This window comes from Peromyscus californicus, unplaced genomic scaffold (genome assembly GCF_007827085.1).
Source record: "Peromyscus californicus insignis strain IS unplaced genomic scaffold, ASM782708v3 Scaffold_11__1_contigs__length_118956290, whole genome shotgun sequence".
Lineage (NCBI taxonomy): Eukaryota > Metazoa > Chordata > Mammalia > Rodentia > Cricetidae > Peromyscus > Peromyscus californicus.
In genome coordinates, this window is record NW_026294402.1 from 52,276,424 (window position 1) to 52,294,876 (window position 18,453).

Below are 18,453 nucleotides of genomic sequence, written 5' to 3' on the forward strand. Positions count from 1 at the left end.
CTTTGCTGGTTCTTGGGTCCATCAGCTGCCTCCCCTTTCTGCCCCATGCCTACGTACTTGTGTGTCTCTCGGTCTCTCTTGGTGTCAGCCTCTGTTCATCTGTTCCAGTCCCAGCCCTGGGGGCCAGGAGAGCACCTGAAGACATCTGAGAGCCAGGGGACAAGCCCAGGCTCTGTGAAACTGTCCCTGAGCACTGGGGACTGTCACAGCTGTGCTCTGGCAGCTCCAGAGACCCAGGTCGGCCCAGCGCACTTCTAGGGGGTAGGAGGACCAGGTTTATGGAGGAGCAAGGCCTCCTGGGGGGACCAAGCTCTATGGTTATGGTGTGATAGGTAGCTATAGTCATGGTCTCTGGGAAAACCTCATCCTTGTCCCCTGTCTGACACGAGACTTAAAATGCCTTCATTGATATAACTGCTAAGATTCCTGATCCTTGGGCATATACATACCCACGGAATGCTCAATCATACCACAAAGATACATGCTCAGCTATGTTCATAGCAGCACTATTCGTAATAGCCAGAACCTGGAAACAACCTAGATGCCCGTCAACTGAAGAATGGATTAAGAAAATGTGGTACATATACACAATGGAGTACCACTCAGCAGAGAAAAACAATGACAGCATGTAATTTGCAGGCAAATGGATGGAACTAGAAAATATCATCTTGAGTGAGGTAACCCAAACCCAGAGGGACAAACATGGTATGTACCCACTCATAAGTGGATTCTAGATATAAAGCAAAGAACAATCAGACTGCAACCCACAGAACCAGGGAGGCTACATAGCAGGGGGGACCCTAGGAAGACTGTGGCTTACAATAAGTTTTGGTTTTACTCAATCACTGGGCAAGCTTCAGTGAAACATTTCACTATTAGGATAAGAATTTGCACTGTATCAAGCTGATAACAGAAAAAAATAAAATAATAATAATAAAAAATAAAAATCATACTACAAGAAAAAAAAAAGATTCCTGATCCTTGGTGGACAGGGCCATGTGCGTGCCCCTTTCCTGGTGGAGCCTGTGTTTAGGAGAGCTGGGAACAGACTGACCAGTGGAGGGGGTTGGCATCCCAAGATCCTCATAGGGCTTCATGTGTCTGCCGCCCTTAGAGAGCCCCCAGGACCCTGTGCCCTGCTAGGGAAGAGAACTGGCTCTAGATCACTCAGTAAGTCACTATTTACTGATGCCTCAGCCAGCGGCATAATCCCCCTTTCAGGTAAGAAGACTCCTAGAAGAGGAGGTAACTTGCCCCAGGCCACACAGCCCAACAGCAGCTAAGCCCTTGGCCTCCTAGCCTGTCTCAGAAAGGCGTTTGTTCTCAGCTGGCTCAGCCACAGGCAAGACCAGTTTGGGATTTGCATCTCCCTCAGTTTATCTGGATGTGCTGGCTAGTTTTATGTCAACACAACACAGAGGCTAGTCCTCAGAAAGTAGGGTACCTCAATGGAGGAAATGTCTTCATAAGACCGGGGTGCAGGCAGGCAAGTGTGTAGAACATTTTCTGTCTGTCTGTCTGTCTTTTTATTTTTTTTTATTTTTTGAGACAGGGTTTCTCTGTGTAGCTTTGGAGCCTGTCCTGGAACTCACTCTGTACACCAGGCTGGCCTCCAACTCACAGGAGATCCGCCTGGAACAAGTCAATGGCAAACATTCCTCCATGGCTTCTGCATCAGGTCCTGCCTTCAGGTTCTTGCCCTCTTTGAGTTCCTGTCCTGACTTCTTCCAACCAACGATGAACAGTGATGTGGAAGTGGAAGCCATTTGGCTTTATTTAAAGCCTTTCCTTCCCAAGTTGCTTTTGGTTATAGTGTTTCATCCCAGCAATAGTAACCTTGACTAGGACAGAAACTGGTACCAGGATAGTGGGGTAAGGCTGTAACAGACCTGGCTACGTTTTTGGGAGGATTGTGGAAGGACTTTGGAATGTGTGGGCTAGAAAAGCCACTGAGAGCTGAGAGCTCAGTGGGATGGTCAGTAGGAGCATGGACAATAGGAGTGTTGGGAACAGTGCAGATGATGAGACCTGGCTTGTGAAATTTCAGAGGGAAGCAAAGACGCTATGGGACCGTTTGTGTGAAGAATCTGGGGCGCCTGCTCAGCTGGGGATGAAGACGGACTAACAAGAGACCATCACCATGGTGAAATCTTTTGTTTACTGAGACAATTGATGCGGGTTAGCTGGAGCTGGGAAATTAGCGGTTAAAAAGAAACCAGCAGCCAGAGGTGGTGGCGCACACCTTTAATCCCAGCACTCAGGAAGCAGAGGCAGGGGTATCTCTGAGTTCGAGGCTAGCCTGGTCTACAGAGTGAGTTCCAGGACAACCAGGGTTACACGGAGAAACTCTGTCTCAAAAAACAAACAAACAAGCCGGGCAGTGGTGGCGCACGCCTTTAATCCCAGCACTCGGGAGGCAGAGCCAGATGGATCTCTGTGAGTTCGAGGCCAGCCTGGGCTACTAAGTGAGTTCCAGGAAAGGCGCAAAGCTACACAGAGAAACCCTGTCTTGAAAAACCAAAAAAAAAAAAAAAAAAAAAAAACCAACAAACCCCCCCAAACAAACAAACAAACAAAAAACCCACAGAAAAACAAAAACAAAAAAACAAACCAAACAAGCAAAAAACAAGAGACCAGCATCTGTTCTGGGAAGTGTCTCCTGAGAGTCCGCACACAGAAGCTGTGTTCCACAGGTGGCCAAGTTTGTACCTCATGCTGGTACTGGCTAGTGTAAGAGTCACCCAGGTGGTACTGGTTTTGAAGGCATGAAGGGGTCATGGAGAGCAGCTGAGGCTTGGCAGAGGTCAGGAGAGGCCACTGGTGAAGGTGCAGCCTCAGTGGCAGTTGAAAGCCTAGGACAGAAGTGGTCATGCAGAGAAGTTGAGGCTTAGTTCTATGAAGAGAGCCCAGGAGGGGCTATTGGTGAAAGTGCTACCCAGTTGCAGCAGAGACCCCAGCATTTTGGAGATGTCAGAACTATGGGACAGCCACCAAGAACAGCAACGATGGTAGAGTGGAGCCGACTGAGGCCTAGAAGACAGGCTGTGTGTGCTGCAGAGGGCAGAGCTGGAGAAGTGACCCAGGCCTCTTGGGGGGAGTCCTGAAGATATGAGTAGATCCCAGACATTAGACATGGAGTCATTTACACAGTTGGGGCTTGGTTTTGCTTTGATCTGATTGTTACTGTGCCCTGGTTCTTCCCTCTTGAAGTAAAAATATTTATTTTTTATTTATTGGAGCCCACAGTTGAGAGATCGGATTTTAGTGATATATTTATTTTTATTTTATGTGCATTGGTGTTTTACCTGCATGTATGTCTGTGTGAGGGTGTTGGATCCCATTGAACTGGAGTTACAGACAGCTGTGAGCTGCTATGTGGGTGCTGAGAATTGAACCTGGGTCCTTTGGAAGAATAGCCAGTGCTTTTCACTGCTGACCCATCTCTTCAGCCCCAAGAAAGATTGAATTTTTAAAGAGTTTAGATTTTTGGGGGGAGAAGGGGGGAGACAGGGTTTCTCTATGTAGCCCTGGCTGTCCTGGAACTCACTCAGTAGACTAGGCTGTCCTCGAACTCACAGAGGTTCACCTGCCTCTGACTCTAGTGCTAGGATTAAAGGTGTGTATCACCACTGCCCTTCGAAATTTTAGCTTTTTAAAAGAGACTTTGGATTTTTAAATAGACTGAATTTTAAAGTGTTTGAATTTGTAAAGACTGTGGAACTTGTAAGACTGTGAATATTTTATATGCTAATGTTCATATTAATGTGTGCTCTTGGGGATGAACCAGAAAGGAGAAACGGTGCCCTAGCAGTGATGAGTTTGTGGTCAAGCCGGCAAAGGGCCAGTTATGCTGGCTGGTTTTATGTCACCTTGACACAGGTACAGTCATCAGAGGGGAGGGGCCTCAACTGTGTCTCCATAAGATCGGGCTGTAGGCAGGCCTGTAGCATTTTCTTAATTAGTGATTGATGGGGAGGGCCCAGCCCATTGTGGGCGGTGCCATCCCAAGGCTAGTGGTCCTGGGTCTTATAAGAAAGCAGGCAGGCTGGAACGCCAAGAGGAACAAGCCAGTGAGCAGCATTGGCCTCTGTATCAGCTCCTAGCTCCAGGTTCCTGCCCTGACTTCCTTTGATGAGGAACTATAATATGGAAGCGTAATACAAATAAACCCTTTGCCTCCCCAATTAGCTTTTGGCCATGGTGTTTCATCACAGCCTGAGACACTGGCCATTCTTTTCCTGGACACCCCTCCCCACCCTGCCAATGTGATCTCCTCCGGATAACCCACTCTCATCTATTAACCGGCATTCATGTAAGAGTCGGCCATGGTACCTGCCTGCATCCTGCTGAGTTTCCGGCCCAGCTTTTAGAATTGCTCCAGGAGTCCTCTACACAGAGTCTACCTGGATCTGTGGACCCCTCCCTGAAGGGCTGGATGCGCAGTGAGGATAGAAACTGCGAATTTGTCAATCCGACTGCTTCACTCCACGGAGAGAGCTGGAATTTGGTGAGAGCAGATTGCTTCTCAGCAAGTGGATTCGATGGGGAGACTTCATTTTGGCCAAGGGCATCTCGCACATGGAGAAGACATCAAGTTATTCCTTTGGGGGTGATCTTTAGCAGGAGATGGGTACCATCCATAGACAAAACATCCCAGGTTCTGGGCCCTTCTAGAGGCCGATGCGGGGCCGGCTGTGTCTGGGCTTCTCATGTACCCGAGGGGCCCAGAATCAACCCCTCTCCTCTTTGCTACTCTTGTCCCTGCTGCCTCCAACTAATTCCCTCCCTCCGAGTCAACTCACCCTCTACCCCTGAGTCTCTCGCTTCTCACAGCCTCAGCCCCTGTTCGTCTCAGTGGCTCCGGTGTGGGGAAGGCCACGAGTTTGTTGAAACTGCCCACCGCTCCCCATCCTGGCCTCCTGGTCTTTTGAGATGGGGACTTTGTAGCCTGGGCTGGTCTCAAACTCCTGGGCTTAAAGGATCCCCTGCACCAGCCCTTCAACTGCTGATACTGCAGACATATGCCACTGTGCCCGGCTCCCCTTGTCCTTCATCTAGCTTCGCCACCGTCTGGGTTTGTACTTCAATGTCCCCAAGCTCAACAACCACACTCTACCCTTTCCATTCTGACCATTCTGTACCAGTTCCTTCTCTCCAGCTCTGAGTCTAACCCCCTGCCAAGCCCCTCAGCCTCCACTTCCCCTTTCCTTCTAAGGGGGGCCTTTCCTCCTTCACAGAGTGCAATGGGTCTCTTCCAGAGGTGGGATACAGTCTATTTGGGGTCTTTGTGCACGGTAGTCAGGCACCCCATCCACGCTTGGCTTCCATTGGCTCTGGGGAAGTCCAGCAGAAGAGAAGTGGCCAGCCCCAGACAGCAGCAAAGGCTTCAGGATGCTAGGGCTGCAAAGTGGTCCCTGGATGTGGTGGTAGTGTGTTCCCCAAAATGTTGTGCACCCTAATAAACTTATCTGGGGTCAGAGAACAGAACAGCTACTAGATACAGAGGCTAGAAAATGGTGGCACTCATGCCTTTAATCCTAGCATTCCAGAGGCAGAAATCCCTCTGGATCTCTGTGAGTTCAAGGCCACATTGGAAACAGCCAGGCATGGTGACACACGCCTTTAATCCCAGGGAGTGATGGCAGAAAGCAGAAAGGTATATAAGGCGTGAAAACCAGGAACTAGAGGCTGGTTAAGCATTCAGGCTTTTGAGAAGCAGTTCAGCTGAGATTCATTTGGATGAGGACACAGAGGCTTCCAGTCTGAGGAAACAGGGTCCGCTGAGGAACTGGCGAGGTGAGGAAGCTGTGGCTTGTTCTGCTTCTCTGATCTTCCAGCGTTCACCCCAATACCTGGCTCAGGTTTGATCTTATTAATAAGGACATTTTAAGATTCCTGCTACACCTGGATGGGCACAGCAGGGTATAGCAGACACCTGTTGACAAACCCCCTGAATTCTCTGCCTCCCTCCACTCAGGGCCCTTTCCCTTCTCAAAAGAGCAACCACTTTGGAGTCCAATCCTAGCTCTTTGGCTCTTCGAGCACATTTCTACTCAGGATTTTCATGTGTACCATGAGCAGCAAGTGCCTCCGAGACTGCACGCCATGAGCAATGTGCATAGAGGGCTGGTATGGTGGTTATGGACAATCCAGGCCCTGCTCACTGTGTGGCCTAGGTGTTCAGCCACCCCTGACTATTTCTTCATCTGTAAAATGGGTAAAAATGCTTCATCTTACCTCAAATAGGTACAGGATGGTATTAGTTACCTTTCTATTGCTAGGAAGAGACACCATGGCCAAGAAAACTTATTTTATTGGGGCTTATGGTTCCAGAGGGCTGGAGTCCATGCTCATCGTAGTGGGGGACGTGGCAGTCAGCAGGCAGTCAGCAGGCAGGCATGGTGCTGGAGCAGTAGCTGAAGGCTTACACCTGTTGTACAAGGAGTTGGGGAAAAGAGAGCTGCTGGGCAGTGGTGGCGCATGCCTTTAATCCCAGCACTCGGGAGGCAGAGGCAGGCGGATCTCTGTAAGTTCAAGGCCAAGTCTGGTCTACTGAGCGAGATCCAGGAAAGGCGCAAAGCTACGCAGAGAAACCCTGTCTTGAGAGAGAGAGAGAGAGAGAGAGAGCGAGCGCTAACTGGGATGGTGTGGGCTTTTGGAAAGCTCCAAGCCCACCCCCAGTGTTACACCTCCTCCAACAAGGCCACACCTCTTAATCCTTCCCAAACATTTTCACCAGTTGGGGATTGAGTATTCAAAATACTGAGCTTATGGGGGTCATTCTCTTCAAACCACCACAGAAATTAAAGGAGTTAATGTAAAAGCCTGAGAAGAAACCCCAGCCCACACCAGGTTCAATGGCTGCCCATTATTGTTGCTCGAATTTTCGATGGTCTTTTAATAAAAAACCCAGAGGCAGATATTGGGGTGAAAGTTGAAAGATCAGAGAAGGAGAGCAAGCCACAGCCAACCTCATCTTGCCAACTCCTCAGCCGATCCTGTTTCGACGGATCCTCTGACCGAAAGCCTCCGAGTCCTCACCTGAAAGGGTCTCAGCTGAACTGCTTTAGTTCCTGTCTCCTCACACCTTATATACTGTTCTCCACCCAGCCATGCCACTTCCTGGGATTAAAGGTGTGTGCCACCACTGCCTGGTTCTGTTTCCAGTGTGGCCTTGAACTCACAGAGATCCAGAGGATCTCTGCCTCCCAGTGATAGGATTAAGGGTGTGTGCCATCACTGTCTGGCCTCCATGTCTCATCTAGTGGCTGGCTCTGTCCTTCCATCCCCAGGCAATTTTATTAGGGTACACAATACATCACCACACATTTCCATCAGCACTCATCTCCATGGCACACACCCAGAATTGAATTTTTCACAGCCCAGCAACTGATTTCCAAATCTGTCAGACCATGTCCCCCGCAGCAGGGAGTCCCCATCACTCATACTTGTCAGGGCCTGGTACTGCTGTGCAACCTCTGGTCTTGCTTACAGTTTCAGAGGGTTGGTCCATTATCACCCTGGGAGGCAGACAGGCATGGTGTTGGAGTAGTAGCTGAGAGCTTTACATCCTGATCCACAGGCAGCAGGCAGAGAGTGAGAGACAAGACAGACCACTGTTGGACTACTCCAGTGATTCTCAATCTTCTCAATGCTTCAACCATAAAATTATTTTCTTTGCTACTTCATATCTGTAATCTTGTTACTGTTATGAATCATAATGTAAATATCTGTTTTCCGATGGTCTTAGGCAACCCCCATGAAAGGGCCTTTTGACCCCAAGGAGGTCTTGACCCATAGGTTGAGAACCATTGTGCTACTCAGATCACAGCCCATATGCCACTGTAATAACTTCCATATACATACATGTTTATTCATTCCATCAGTTTTCTTCCTTTGGAGAACCTAATACAGTAGACAAGGATGACTTTAATCCACCGTTTTTGTTATTGTTGCTGTTCTAATACACGGCCTCACCATTATAGCCCCAGCAAGCCTAGAACTCACTATGTCTCGACCAAATTGGCCTCCTCTTCTTCTTTTTCTTCTTCTTCTCCTTCTTCTTTGTTGTTGTTTTTTGTTTTTTTCAAGACAAGGTTTCTCTGTGTACTTTTGGAGCCTTTCCTGGAACTCGCTTTGTAGACCAAGCTGGCCTCGAACTCACAGAGATCTGCCTGGCTCTGCCTCCCGAGTGCTAGGATTAAAGGCGTGCGCCACCACCGCCCAGCTTGGCCTCTACTTCTTAAATGTTGAGGTTAAAGGTGTGCCACTATGGCCAGACTGATCCATCTTATTTAAAAAAAAAAAAAAAAAATGGCTGGATGGTGGTGGCGCACGTCTTTAATCCCAGCACTGAAAAGGCAGAGGCAGGTGGATTGGATCTCTGAGTCTGAGGCCAGCCTGGTCTACAGAGTGAGTTCCAGGACAGTCTGGGCTACACAGAGAAACCCTGCTTCCACAAATACATGTTATGTGGTGTTTGTGTGCACGTGTGACAGCGCGTGTATGAAGGTTAGACAACTTTGGGAGCAGCACTCTCCCACCAGATCACACTAGGTGTCAGCTGTGGGGCAGGCGCTGGGGTTACAGGCGCATACCATTACATCAGGCCCTCACTCCTTTTAAGACATTTATGTGGAGGTCTGTAACACGAATTGCTAAATGATCTTTAAATTAAAAAACCCAGAGGCAGATATTGGGGTGAAAGCTGAAAGATCAGAGAAGCAGAGCAAGCCACAGTCACCAACCACCTCTTACCTCACCAACTCCTCAACCTGAAAGAGCCTCAGCCAATAGGCCTTTAGCTGAAAGGGGTTCCTCAGTCGAAAAGGCTTTAGTTCCTGTTTCCAAAAGTCTTATCTACTTTTCTGGCCCTGCCATATTACTTATTGGGATTAAAGGCGTGTGTGACTTCCAAATACTGGATTAAAGGTGTGTGCCACCACTGCCTGGCTCTGTTTCTCTCATAGACTGAGTCAATCTCATGTAATCCAGGGCGGCTTTGAACTCACAATGATCCAGATGGATCTCTGCCTCCCGAGTGCTAGGATTAAAGGTGTGTGCTACCACTGCCTGGCATCTATGTTCAATCTAGCAGTTTGTTCTGTTCTCTGATCTTCAGGCAAATTTTATTAGGTTACACAATATATCACCACAGAGGTCAGAGGACAGGTTTCAGGAGTGTTTCCCTTCTACCGTATGGGTTCCAGAGATCTAACTCAGGTCATCAGGCTTAGCAGCAAGCACCTTACCTGCTGAGCCACCTTGCTGGTGTTTTTTCTTTTTTCAGGGGACAGGATCTGGCTATGCATCTTATGATGGCTTGAAGCCCAAGATCCTTGTGCACAGTGATGGTACACCTCCCACTGGCTGGTGAGAAGCATGAATCTGCTAAGGTTCCAGTAGCTCTGAGTGGCAGGGAAAGGGGGATGTGCACAGACAGGTGAGCTGCTTGTGGTCCTGGATGGAGGGGGCATTACCAGCCCAGCCAGGCCCTGGTAATGCCCTCCTACTGTGCTGTGACACTGCTCAGCCTGGCAGTGAAGTCCATGCCCTTGGTGTGGGATGTCCTGTATGCTGTAAAAATATGTTGCTATGACTGATTTATAAATAAACACTGATTGGCCAGTAGCCAGGCAAGAAGTATAGTCGAGACTAGCAGAGAGGAGAATTGGGGGAACAGGAAGGCGGAGTGGGAGAGACGCCAGCACCGTCCAGGGAGCAACATGTAAAGGCAACAGGTAAAGCCATGGAACATGTGGTGACATATAGATGGACAGAAATGGGCCGAGTCAAGTGTAAGAGCTAGTTAGTGGTAGGCCTGAGCTAATGGCCCAGCAGTTTAATTAATATAAGTTTCTGAGTGATAATTTTATTGGTTCAGGAAGAGCTAGGGACCTAAGGCACAGTTCATGAAGTCCCTTTTCACTCTGAAGGATCTTGTCAAGTGCAAGTCAGTGAAAGAAACCCAGACCTACTCATGTGAAGAGGTAGAGCTTTATTGAAATATAAACATTCAAGAACATGTAAGACAGAAAATAACCACGACATATATAGACACTTGCTGTGAGAGGACGTCTGAGGTATTTATTCACTGCCTAGGCTACCATGTGCTATCACATTTTTTTTTTCTGGTTAGAATACATACAAGACATAGAAAGGAGGGATGCCATCCTGCCACAAGACCTTCAGAACTACGCCTGCAGGGGAAGCTCCATTTGGGCCAGAGCCCTAATGCTGGGCACACATGGGCACTCAGCTCTTGCATTTTCTGGCTAGGAGCCTGTTGCTAGCTTGAGGGCAGTGAGGGGGCATGGAGAGGGACAAGTGGACAAGCTGCCTGGGGAAAGAGAAAGGATTCGATGATCAGAAAGACCTGCATTGTCCCTGTCTCCCCTGGATAGGAAGGGTCTATCCTTCATGACTAAATCCTGAGACACCCTGGCCAAACAGACTTCTCACAGCACCAGACCCCAGATGTCTTCTGCCCAACCCTGCATGTGGCTGGTGGATGAGGCTTCTGAGGTCCTAGGAGGGTGAGACTCCAGTATAGGAGCTAAGTGTGTGAGTTACTGAGTGTGTGTGTCCTGGGGCAGGGAGAAGAGCCACAAGTCAGCAGTGTGGCACTTGCCAGGCTGAGGTATATTTGTGTACAAGCTTTTGGTTTCCCTTTCTTGTCCTAGACAGGACTGCTGGGCCATGCTGTGGTCTCCACTGCACAACCTGAGTAGTCCCAGTGGGTGATGCTTTGTGTAACAGAGTAGAGGACACTGGGGTGAGAGTGGAGCCCTGTGTAAAGACCACCCTTTCTCTATACAGTGGCCTGTTCCAGCTATATGCTAAGAGGAGACAGAGCTCTCTTAGCAACCTCTTAGCACCCTGGAGCTCAGTCTCAGGCAGGGCCCACAGCCATTTGCCTATGCCCCAAGGTGAGGGCTCCAAAGGCAGAGAGATACCCTGCCTTATTGTCAGCTGGGGTAGGGGCAGAAAGAACCAGTGTGGTTTCAGGATCCACCAGCAAGCATGGGCCCCTCCATCCCATCCTCCTGCTGTGGTGATCCCTGAGTCACCCCGCCTGCTCCACCTCCTGGCTAGAGCATGGGCAGGTTGGAGGGAGGCTGGCTGCAAACCGCACCTGGCTGGGGTGATCTGCTTTCATTTCTTTGGTGCTACAACAGCAACAATAAAAATTAAAAAATTAAAGTCAGCAAAACACATATAAAAAAGATTACAGAGATGCAAATACTTCCTGAAGACTCAACTATCAACAATTACAAATCTGAGGTATTTCAGTGAGCCTGACATCAGCGTGTCTGGGGCTGGTGGGGCTGAAATGGCCCCAAGAGACGACGGTAGGGGCCAGGGACAAGTGGTATCTTGGGAGAGCTGGCCAACATGGGCATGCAGGGAGCTGAGGTTTGGGGATTAAATGGAGTCTTGTCAGGTAGGTACCAGGGCCCGGGCACCATGAGCTCTTCCTCCTTTTCATGTGCAGAGTCCCTGAACCTGGAGCCTGTCCTCACACTTTTTTTCTTAGAACAACAAAGGGAGTACTCCAGGGCCCTGAGGACTGAAGTTAAGACTTGAGTTGAGAGACTCATGCCCAAAGAATAAAGCAGTAAGCAAGGAGGACCGGGAAAGCCCATCCCCATCCCATGCTCAGCACAGACAAGAGCAAGGGAGACAAGCTCCTGACTCCTAGAGCCCCAACTGGGATTTAAACACTGGGGACTGGGCAGACTAAGAGACTGGTGAGCCTGGGGTGAAGGCAGAAGGCAGCCGAAGGGAAATAAATTAAGGGGAAGGAAATGGAAAGCCTCCAGCCCCATGTCGCCTTACAGATTGTCGATACACTGCTCTGGGATGGGAGGTGGTTGGGAACGCTGGGGAAGCTGGATGCCCAGATGCCCCACCCAGTTCTCCAGGACAATCCCTGATTGGACAACGCTCTGCCCTGCCTCCCCCCACCACCAAGTCTCTCCTTGTCCCCAGAGTACAGCAGAACCTGAATGGAGCCTGGACAGATGGACACTTCCAAATTCAACATCTGGCCAGATGGTGTCTGATGTGGACTCCATAAGATGAGGTAAATTCTGTGCATCGATCTCCCTTACTCTCTTCAGGAGAGTAGGGAGTGGGTACTGGGTGCTGCTCATCAGAGGGACCAGCTGGTGGAGGGCTCTGCACTGGGGGTGCCCCGGGATGAGGTAGGACTTGGTGAGCAGTGAGAGCTGCTGCTGCTGCTGCTGCCGCCAATGCTCTGAGGAGCAGAGCCTGCAATGAGGTGGACCACTGGTTTCTGGGCAAACAGCACACCTGGGGTGGGAGGAAAAGCAATATGGGCTCAGGAGAGAGACTGTGGCTCAGTTCAATTAAACAAGGGATGATCACTGGCCTGACCCTGTGTGCTCCATTCTCCTACCACACCAGATGTCATCAGAAGCCCAGACAATTGTCCTGTTGTCAAAGGCTCACACACTGCTGAAGGTCAGGCATGTAACGAGTATCTCTGCTGGAATGACATAACTGTCCTGGGCTGATGGAGCTGCTGTAGGACATCGTGAGGGTCTGGAGAGGAGCAGAAGCGCAGCCCAGAAAGGGCTTAGTGGAAAGTGTGGGTCTAGACTGCTCAGAGAGAGAAAGCAGCAAATGGAAGAGATGGCGGCCAGGGAACCCAAGACACAGCAACAAGAAAGGCTACTCCACTGGGGCTGGGGGAGGTGTAAATGGTTTAGGCAACAGTGGAGTAAAGGAGGTGGGTGGGGCCTTGTATAGCTATAGGAACCCATTTGGATGCCCTCAAGTTTTAAGCAGGAGAAGGACACCAAGACATTTGGAACTCAGGATGCTCTCTGGGAGGTCAGAGGATGAGGATGCTCAAGTCCTAGGAGGCCTGCAGAGGAGCTGGCTTAGCAGTGGCAGCAAGCATAGGTGTGAGAAGCAGCATGTAGAAGGGAGCTAATGGAGGAGGGTGGCCTGGAGTCTCAGAACCACATTTAGGTTCCTGGACACCCCCCATCCTGACTGAGAAAACCTGGGGCAGACAGGGCCAAGACAGGGAAGTGGCCCGTTGTCCGAGTGTTGGGAGCCTCAACTCCTGACCCTCCCTATTCTGAGGGCAAAGGAGAGAGTTACCCATATCTTCCTCTCAGGAAGAAGACAAGAGGGCGTTGAGATCTAGCCAGAACGCCCAGTTTCTGTTCTCTTTGGGACGCAAACCAGGCCCAGATGTCCCAAGCCACATCATGAGTGGGCACAGGGCACCAGGATGACACAAGAGACTGGCAAGCCACAGTGGCATGGCTGCTTCTACGAACCCATGCTTCCCTGGGCCAGGGGCTATTCCTAGGGAAATACTCTGGGTTAGAATGCCAAGGTCTTACTGATCTGCGAGCAGATGCTCACCAGGCAGCTGGCACACCTCATGCCCTGGTAAAAACAGGCAGATGTCACTAGCCTGAGCTTGCATCCAAGCCTGTCCCTAAACAAATGGAATAGCCAGAGATTCAGGGTTGGGGTCTGCTGCCTAAATGAACTCTGTTGAACACCTTTGAAAGATCTGTTAGTCACAGATACAAACCCAACCACCCACCAAAATACTGCAGGCAATTAGGTTAAGGAGATCCAAGTGAAAAATGGCAATGCCCCTAGGGGTCAAGGGTGCTTCTGCAGTACTCAGATTCACTGCTGGGGTGTTTTATTTATTTTTGACAGGGTCTCATTCTGTAGTACAGTCTGGCCTTGAACTCATGATGTGACTGCCTTAGCCTCCTGAGTGCTGGAACTGCAGATATATACTACTACAGCCTATATGCTACTACACCTAGCTATGCTGGTATCATAGTCCTTGGTTTATTTTAAAAAGACAGGAGATGGGGTTGGAGTGATAGATCAGTAGTTAAGAGCAGTGGCTGCTCTCCTAGAGGACTTGGGTTGGATTCCCAGCATCCACATAGTGTACAGATATACATGCAGACAGATGAAACACTCATGCATTACAAAATAAAAGACTTTTTAAAAAAGACACGGTGGCACAAGCCTTTAATCCTAGCACTCAGGAAGCAGAAGCAGGAGAATCTCCGAGTTTGAGACCAGCATCTTCTACAGAGTGAGTTCCAGGGACAGTCAGGGCTATACAGAGAAACCCTATCTCAACTACCCCCGCCAAAGCACATTACCCCCCCCCAAAAAAAAAGCCCTTTAATGAGTCTTTTGCAGTCAGGGAAATGAGTCTTGTTCTCTAGAAGATTGTGCATGGTAAGTGGTGACCTAGCTCATAATGTATGCTGAAATGTATGCGTAGGGATGTTGACAAATAAACCCTCATACTAAATTATATCTTCAACTAACTAGCCATTGACTGGAAGGGTTCCTGTCACTATTGGTTATCCTATCAGTCTGTGCCCCTACAGTCCAGGATCTCTGTATCTTAGGAATCTTGAGTCAGTGAAAAAGGACCCCCCCCAACACACACACACACACACAGAGCCCAAGGTATCTGAGGGAACCAGACAGGGCAAGCTGGGAAGCTGCACTGTGACTGGCAGCCGGCATGGGTCTCCCTACAGCTCCAGGGGCCTACCTGTATAGGTGGTGCCATCAATATCCACAGACATATTGATGCTCCCAATGCCGCTGGTAGTCAGGTTCAGTGCTGCAGCCGAAGTCTCTGCTCTGTCTTCTGTGAATCAGAGAACAATGGACCTGGTCAAGCTTCCCGCAGTCCTCTGGTGCTGCTTAGTCAAGCTGGTCTGTGGTCTAACACTCTACTACCTTTCATCACAGGACTGACAGCAGAACCAGCCTCCCCACCTTCCTACTAAGTTCCACCCCGACTGAGTTACCTATTATACATCTCTGAAGAAGGATCTTTTGCCTCCAGCCCCTAGCCCTCCCAGCCCTGTGGGGAGCTGGTACACAGGGCTTCTGCCTGGCTCACTGACCCCTGCCTTTTTGTTTTTGTTTTTCGAGACAGGGTTTCTCTGTATAGTTTTGGTGCCTGTCCTGGATCTCGCTCTGTAGACCAGCCTGGCCTCGAACTCAGAGATCCGCCTGGCTCTGCCTGCCAAGTGCTGGGATTAAAGGCGTACGCCACCACCGCCACCCAGGACCCCTGCCTTCTTCTTCCACAGAGTCAAACATTCTTCCATGTGAGCTGCCTTTTCCACTGGCCTCTAAATGGTTCCCTCTGCCCATCATCCAGGAGGGCTGCCTGGGAATCTCAATGGCTCCTTTCACACCTGCCTCCCTTCTCAGCATACAACTACCCATGTTTGCTTTGACAGAGAGCCACGGCAACAATGGCATAGAAAGGGGGCTTGAATGGGAGAGCAGGGAGAAGAATGAGGGAAATGGAATGCGTGTTTTAGGAAGAAAAGGTAGAAAACTAGAAAAATGGGGGGGGGGGGAGATATCACACGTACGGCTAAACTTGTATTGCCTACTTCTGTTCTTATTCCCGAGGCCATTGGTGGTTCCACTGTTTCTCAGGAATGACAGACCTGACTGCAGCCTGCATCTGGTAAGGTGGTAGGACGGGTGCAAACCCTGTACTTTAGATAGAGCAAAGGCTAGGAAGGCTTGGAGGAGTACAACATCTGTCTCCTCCATGAATAACCACTTTCCTTCTTGTTAGAGAACAAGGACTTCACTGCCTGAAGCAACTTCTGACCTAGAAAACACCGGGGTGGTGAGATTTTGGCGGGCATGGAACCTCCAGTGGCGCTCTGCTGGGGTTTTCTAGGGCAGTGAAGGCAACGGGAACAATGGTTGGAGAGGATGTTTCCTAGGCCCGGAGGTCAGGATGTACCTAGAGGCACCCAGCCTCGGGGCCTTGAGTGGAGCTGGGGTGAGGAAGGCATTAGGAAGGAAAGATGGACTTACACATTGATGCTTACCCCTGCCGTTGATTCTCATCTTCATGGGGAGCTGCCGCGCCATGCTCAAGAGGTTGCGCTGGAAGGCCTGCTGCACCAGGCGCTGCTCTTCCTCTGACAACCTTGATGCCTTCTTCTCAGGGGGTTCCCCTGACTCTAGACGCTCCCGTAGCTGATCCAGTGTGCCTGTCCGGTTGCCAGCCTGCTGGCCTGCCAAAGTCCCAGGCATAGCCAGGCGATTTGGCACAGGCACTGCTGTCACTGGGACTCCATCACCTGTGAAGGAGACGGAGCTAGACTAATCTGCAACGACTCACCCCTCCACCTCAATGCCCATCCCGGACAAAGGCAAACTGGGCTTGCTTTCCCTCCTCCAAAGGCTCTGCTCACCTTTCCTGAGAGTAGATGCTGGGGATATCCGAGGGCTACTGGCATTGGTACCACTGCTGGAGCCAAGCCCAAGGATGGAGAACCGGATCTTGGGGGGTGATAGAAGGGCAGGGGCCCCAGCAGTGGCGGCACTAGCAGCAGCGGCAGCGGCAGCAGCAGCGGCAGGAGAATAGCCAAAGAGGGAGGAGCTATAGCTGGGCCTCCGACCTTCCCGACGATTGCCATCAATGGCTGCCTGTAGTTCAGCTGGGGAGCTCAAGGCTTTCTTCTCACACTCATAGGCATAAAGATACTTCATGTACCTGCAGAGGGAGGGAGGAAAAATCTAACATAGGACCAGAGACTGTCTAGTTTAAGTTGATATGTCCTTGGAAGCAGCCTTGACCAGGCAAGAGCTAGGGTGTGCTATGTACAGCAGAAACAGAACGAAAGTCTGGGCTCACTGGACACATTCCTTCAGTCTTCTCTAGTACTGCTTAGGTATACACACTGCTTGAATCTGAAGCATCAGTCATAAAGGGAACCTTTGCTAACATCTTTCCCACTGGCCTCTATAGTTTTGGAATCCCCTTAGATGCCTGTGTTTTGCAATGCCTTCTTGGCTTCTTATGATTCAGTTAGGCTGGTCATACAGGAGCAATTCTTCCCACTGGATGGGACCCAAGAGGGCTGCCCTTCTTTGTGTGTGTCACCTGTCCCAAGGAGCCATTCTTTCCCCCTAAAACACTGACATTCTAATTACAGCTACTTCTACTAGAATAGTCCTGATGGATAAAACCTTTCTTTTTATGTTTACTTATTGTGTGTGTATGTGTGGCATGCTGTGGTGTTGGTATGAGGACCACTTACAGGAGTCCTTTTCTATAATGAGGGTTGGCTGGGTCCTAGGGATTGAACACAGGTAGTCGGTGTGGCAGAAAGCATCTACCCACTGAGCCTTCTTTCTGGCCCCAAAACCTTATCATCTTTCTCTTCTTCTTCTTTTTTGAGACAGGGTTTCTCTGTGTAGCCCTAACTGTCCTGGAACTAGCTCTGTAGACCAGACTTGGCCTTGAACTTACAGAGATCTGCCTGCCTCTGCCTCCTGAGTGCTGGGATTAAAGGCGTGCGCCACCACCCTTTCAATAAGGCCAGGGCATGATACCTGACAGATATGCCAACTGTTCATTCACAGAGCAACTAGAACATTCTGGAAGAATACTCTCCACTTTGGCTTTTGTTCTACATGGCTACTCTTGGACTTACTGCCTCTGTCAACTCTTGTAACTAGTCAATCAGTAACAAAACAGCTCAGCAACCAATGAGCTGGACTGACCTGAGACTGAATACAGGGTAAGAGGGGCCACTTGGGTGGTTCTATTCTGCAAAGAGTGGGACAGAAGCCCAAGTCTGAATTTCAGGCCCACTGGCCCAGTATGACACTAGCTAAATTGATTAGCCCAGGGCTGTTTTTATAATCTACAAAATGGGAAGGTATCTATTTGCTAGGACTGATTGTGAGGTTTAAATCACAGAGAATAATAAAATATTGGCATACAATAGTCATGGTGAGCATAGCTTTTCAGGTCTGAGGGGCTCATCTCAAAGGCTCCTCACTGTTTCAGGAATTTGACTCCTTTCTTCCCTTACTCAACTTAGGGCTAAACAGCCTGTTATGTACTCAGTTTCCTTCTTAGTCCTGGCCACTCACTGGGTCCTCAGAGTGAAGGCAGCACTGGTGATGGACGTGGGCAGGTTCAGGCCTTTGGTGATCTCCCTCCAGATTTTCTTGTTGATGATCTCCACCAGGCCTCCCTTCTCTGTGACCAGTTTATATAGCATGTACAGGTCCAGGATCTGCTTGGCCATTATGGGAATCCGGTTGATAGGAGTGCCTGTGATTGTCCACCAAGAGAGAGGGCTATGTCAGTCAGGCTGAGCAAGAAGGCATCAAATCTGTACACATTCACCATCAGCGGGCTGGACACAAAGCTTGTGAATCTCAGAAGTGTGATCTGACTCTAACGCCCTAGACAGCAGTTAGACTCAGTGCCAGTTGTCTCCAAAACAAGCAGGACAGGCCCAACTCAGGGGGCTGTGGCCTGAAGCAAGTCCCTTAGCCTTTCTGATCTAGATGAATTTAGAGGGTGTTTCGTTTGTTGTCAGAAGCACAATCTCTTCTAAGAGTTTGGCAACTTACACTCCTAGA

The 18,453-nt window shown here is 49.7% G+C and overlaps 1 protein-coding gene across 8 annotated transcripts in view; it reads right to left on the minus strand.

The window, feature by feature from the left end:
- Arid3b (AT-rich interaction domain 3B) overlaps positions 1-18,453 on the minus strand; it is a 78,825-nt gene that overhangs the window by 16,801 nt on the left and 43,571 nt on the right. The window contains exons 5-10 of one of the 8 annotated variants that reach the window (XM_052761526.1): positions 17,956-18,139; positions 16,266-16,567; positions 15,897-16,151; positions 14,582-14,680; positions 7,493-7,571; positions 5,608-6,430 (exon numbers count right to left, since the gene is read on the minus strand). In XM_052761526.1, the coding sequence (XP_052617486.1) occupies positions 7,516-7,571; positions 14,582-14,680; positions 15,897-16,151; positions 16,266-16,567; positions 17,956-18,139 (896 nt within the window). In that variant the 3' untranslated portion in view covers positions 5,608-6,430; positions 7,493-7,515. The other 7 variants (XM_052761506.1, XM_052761516.1, XM_052761546.1 and 4 more) reach the window with 7 other exon arrangements.